Source organism: Castor canadensis, chromosome 14 (genome assembly GCF_047511655.1).
Source record: "Castor canadensis chromosome 14, mCasCan1.hap1v2, whole genome shotgun sequence".
NCBI classification, from domain to species: domain Eukaryota; kingdom Metazoa; phylum Chordata; class Mammalia; order Rodentia; family Castoridae; genus Castor; species Castor canadensis.
In genome coordinates this window covers 95,684,085-95,689,213 of record NC_133399.1, presented here as the reverse complement: position 1 = coordinate 95,689,213, position 5,129 = coordinate 95,684,085, and the positions used below count along the sequence as shown (strand labels likewise).

Genomic DNA, 5,129 nt, shown 5'->3' with positions numbered 1-5,129 from the left:
TTAATCCTAGCTACTTGGGAGGTTCTAGGGCAGCCTGGGCATATAGTTGCACAAAACCCCATCCCCAAAATAACCAAGCCAAAGGGACTGGAGGTGTTGCTCAACAGCAGAAGGCTTGCTACGTCCCTAAATTCAATCTCAGGTACCAAAAATAATTCCTTTCTCTTCCTGTTGTGTTGTACTGGGGATCAAACTCTAGGGTATTACAAGTATGTTCCATCATGCCAGACAATTTCCTTTTTAGGGGAATAATATTCCATGCTGCAGACACCCTTTGTCTATCCATCCATTCATAAATAGAGGGACCAGGGATGGGCTTTAACCTCTGGTGTCTGGAGGAAACCCAGCTCTGGGGAGGTTAGGAACTTAGTACTGCTACTCTTCAGGTTCTGCAGTCTTTCTTTCTGTTTTGGGGGGTGGGGGAGATGCCAGGGCTTGAACTCAGGGCCTACATCTTGAGCCTCTCCACCAGCCCTTTTTGTGTTAGGTATTTTCAAGATAGGGTCTATTTGCCTGGGCTGGCTTTGAATCTCAATTCTTCTGATCTTTGCCTCCTGAGTAGCTAGAATTACAGGTGTGGCACTGGGGTTTGAACTCAGCCTAAGGCTTGCTAGACAGGTGCTCTTACTGTTTGAGCCACTCCCCCAGCCCTTCCTTGTGTTTTTTAATGTATTTCTGTGTTAGTAGAATTTTCTAGAAGTTGAGCATCTTTAATATAATGATCAAAAATAATTTAAAAATTCTGAAACTTTTCTTTTCTTCTCTTAGAGCTGGAAAATCTCCTGAAGCATACTATTCCAGTGAGCCTGTTGGAAGTTAATGCCTTAGCTGGACAGTGAGGACTTAGCAACTAGGAGAGACATAGCAGCTTTTGGGTTAAATACTAGTGTGTTTTACATGTAAGTACACATTTATGTGAAATCTATAAAAATGTATTGAAGTAAGGATGGAGGTTTGAGGCCAGCCTGGGCCAATAGTTTGCAAGACCCCATCTTCAAAATCAAAAATAACCACAGGAAAATAGACTGGGGGTGTGGCTCAAGCAATAGAGCACCTGCTTTGCAGACATGGAGGAAACCCTGACTTCAAACCCCAGTCCCACCGAAAAACAAAAAGAAGCAGTAGGCTGGGCTGGGGGCATGGTTCAAATGGTAGAGTGCTTGCCTAGCAATCGAGGCCCTGAGTTCAAACTTGGAAAAAAAAAAAAAAAGTTTTCTGGGCTGGAAGATCTCAAGTTTGAGATTTTTTTTTTTTTAAATGAGTTTAAGACTTGCAGTAGTCAAATCTAGAACTTGAGGTAGTCTAAAGAACAAAGATGAAGAAAAGGACTTAAAAGAGCTAGAAAGCAAATGCATTGTGTAGACCTTGTTTGGATCCAGATTTCATCCAATATTTAACTTAGAAAGCTCCTTCCCCAAGAAAATCGACACATACTAGCTACCATTTGCATTTTTTTTTTTCATACTGGGGCTTGAACTCAGGGCTTTCACATTGAGCCACTCCGCCAGCCCTTTTTGTGATGGGTGTTTTTAAAATAGGGGCTAGACAGCAATTTGCTTAGGCTGCTTTCGAACCTCTATCCTCCTGATTTCTGCCTCCTGATAGCTAGGATTACAGGCAAAATGTTGTTATAATTCTCATTTTTATCGGTCAAAGAAATAGATTCAAAAAGGATGCATGGCTTTGCCTAAAGAAACTCAGTATGTAGCCGAGCCAGGATTCAAACCTAGTGTCTTTTGAATGTTAGTCCTTACATTGTGAGACACTGCCACCTATAGCCAGTTGCTGCTACAGCTTTTGATATGTACAGGCCCAAGCTGCTGGGTTAAGTTCGGGAATACTTCAAAATGGAGACACTCAGTACCACTGCTTTTTCTTTTTTCTTTTTTTTCCCCCTGGTATGGAGAAGAAATCTGTAGTAAAGAACATGATAGATCATCAATCCAAAGCCAGTTTCATATGTTGAAGCCACGCCCAAATTGCTACTCTCACTGAGCACCTGTGGCTCACTCCTATAATCCTATCTCTACTCCTAGGAGTCAGAGATCAGTTTCCAAGCCAGCCCCAGGCAAATAGTTCTCAAGACCCTATTTCAAAAACAACCACCACAAAACAGGCTGGCAGAGCACCCCTGAATTCAAACCCTAGTGCTGCAAAAAACAGAAGGGGAGGAGAACATAGAGTTCAGAAAGTATCTAGCTGTATAAGAGATGGGGAAGGAATATTGCCTTAGGAGTTAGGTGGCTTGTAAGCTTGATAGATAAATTTTATGTGCTTAAAATTGGGTATGGATGGGCATCTTGAAAATAAGCCTGGAAATTTTTCTCCTTCATTTTTTATGTTAAAATTTTCAAACCTATAGAGAAGTTTAACACATTGCTTAGAGTCACACAGTTTTAACTTTTTTTCTTCTTTTTTGAGTGAGTCTCCTTATGTAACCTAGAATGGTCTGGAACTTGTGGTTCTCTTGACTCCACCTGTTCAGTACTGAAATTATGGATGTGTAGTATGATACCCAGCCTGTTTTTAATGAGCAATGTGGAGGTGTAGTCTACAATATGAATGTCCTGTATTCCCAAGAGCTTACACTCAGTGATTTTCGCGTTCCTTTATGATTCATTTGTGAATGTTTCAATACATTGGTGATTATAGAATCACATTTTTAACATAAATGTCTTTTTCTCCCCCATAGGAAGTATTCATTTGTTTGGACCTGACACAAATTTCTTGAACAAGAAAGCTTGACTTGGCTTCCATCATTGAGTAGCAAAAGCAGCAGTCCACCTAATGTGTAGAGGTTTCAGGCTCTGGTATATTCCTGGCAGCAGACTCTGGAGCTAAAGTACAGAGGGCCAAACAAGTTTTTAGAGGCTGTCATTAATGTGACAGCAAGTAAAATTGAAAGCTGGTGAGTTTTTAAGTCCTAGGGGAGGAAATCCAGTGTTTTCTGGGTCCTGAGCTCTAGAGAGCCAGGCTTTACTTAAAGAAGCATGTCCTTGCCAACCTCCTTTGTTCAAGACTCAGAAGAGTTTGAAACGGCCTGGAAACACCTCCAAGCACAGGCTAGCTGTCCCATCTGTCTGGAGTACTTTAAAAACCCAGTGACCATCAACTGTGGCCATAACTTCTGTCTCCCCTGCATCAAATTGTTCTGGAGCAATCTACAGGATAGTTTCCCGTGCCCATCCTGCCACTTTCTCTGTCCAGAAAGGAAATTCTCCAGCAATCCCCAGCTGGGTAATTTAGCTGAAATTGCTATGCTACTCCCCATAAGAAGAAGCAAAAGGAAAAGGCCAGAAGAGAAGTTTATGTGTAAGAAGCACAAACAGCCCCTGGTATCTTTCTGTCAGAAGGACCTAGAAGTTTTATGTCGGCATTGCGGTTCCTCCCCTGATCATCAGCATCACTATATTTGGCCCATACAGAAGGCTGCTGTCTGTCACAGGAAACAGCTAGAACATTACACTGAGCTATGGAAAGAAAGAGTGGAACGAATTGAAAAAGTGATACCTATGCAAGCTAGGAAAGCACAGGAGCTGAAGAAAAAGGTAGAACGTAAGAAAGAAGAAATAAAATCTGAATTTGAACAACTTATATCATTTCTCCAGAGTGAGCAAGAGACTGTTCTTAGGCAGTTACAGGATGAAGAGATGGTTATTTTAGCAAAACTAAATGAAAACCTTACAAAATTTGCAGATCATGCCTCCTCATTAAGATATCTGTTGAAGGAGCTAGAAAGCAAATATGTAACTTCAGAACTGGAATTACTGGCAAATGTTAAGAGTATCTACCATAGATATAAAAACTTAAAATGCCCTGAAATGTTTCCATTCACACTCAAAGATTATGGTTACCGGATTCCTCCACAGTATTCTGGCCTACACAGAATCATCAAACGATTTCAGGTAGGTGTAACTCTAGATCCCGAAACAGCACATCGTAAACTTACTATCTCAGAAGAAGGAAAAGCTGTGCGCTATGGAACTATGCAGAAATTACCTCATAACCCAAGGAGATTTTATCTCTGCCCAGCTGTTCTGGGTTCTGAGGGGTACAATTCTGGAAGACAGTACTGGGAGGTGGAGGTGGAAGACAAGCCCGAATGGATCGTGGGTATCTGTAGAGACTCTCTCCCCAGACGGAAAAAGAGCCAGAAACAACAATTTTTAGTACAGGATGGATTATGGGGAATAGGGCGATGCAGTCAGAGCAGTTATATTGCATTGGGTCCTAAGAAAATTAATCTTTTGCCAAGAGAAACACCTAGTAAGATTGGTGTTTTTTTAGACTATGAAATGAGTGAGGTTTCCTTTTATAATTTGAGTGATAGATCTCTTCTCTATACTTTTAATGATTATTTTAAAGAAGCACTTTTCCCTTATTTCTATACTGGAACTGACTCAAAACCTCTTAAAATCTGCACAGCAACAAATTTGGACTGATGAACTATTGGAAGACTCACTTGCTTTTTTTTTTCAGTTAGTGGACATGACTAAGCCAATAAATCTTACCACCAGTTCTGTTTTGTTTTCTTTCAGTTTTCTCATATAAAGTACTTTTAAAATTTGTTGGAATTGTCACAATGAATACATCCTAATAAAAATATATTAAAAATTTATTTCAATAAGTTTGTATAATGCCTGCTTTAAAGATAAATTATGGAGTCCAATTAGAAAGTGCTTTAGAAATTGTTAGATAAAATAATTGAGGGCTGGTGGAGTGGCTCAAACAATAAGAGCACCTCCTAGCAAGCATGAGGCCCTGAGTTCAAACCCCAGTGCTGCCAAAAAAAAAAAATTATTGAAAAATGCATTACTAAGGAAAATGTATTGGTCCACCAGTTACCAATAAAATATTAATCTTTTCTGTACTAAATGTCAACATAGTTTCTCTTTTTTTCTTCTGGGGTTTGAATTCAGGGCCTTGAGTTTGTTAGGCAGGTGCACTACCACTTGAGCCATGCCCCCAACCCTATGTATTTTCTCTTTAAAAAATGAAGTCTTGAGCTGTGCATGATAGTGTATGCCTGTAATCCGAGCATTCTGGAGGTTGAGGCAGGATCTGGAGTTGGAGGTCAGCCCGGACTGCATAGACTGGTTCAGAAAACAAAGGATTAGAATGTGGCTTGG

The 5,129-nt window shown here is 40.4% G+C and overlaps 1 protein-coding gene across 1 annotated transcript; it reads left to right on the top strand.

The window, feature by feature from the left end:
• Positions 1-772: 772 nt before the first annotated feature.
• Positions 773-4,449, top strand: LOC109698609 (tripartite motif-containing protein 60-like). Its single transcript, XM_020182945.2, has 2 exons — positions 773-899; positions 2,693-4,449. Exon 2 carries the CDS (start codon positions 2,991-2,993, stop codon positions 4,440-4,442), a length of 1,452 nt encoding a protein of 483 aa, XP_020038534.1. The 5' UTR covers positions 773-899; positions 2,693-2,990; the 3' UTR covers positions 4,443-4,449.
• The last annotated feature ends 680 nt before the right edge of the window (positions 4,450-5,129 follow it).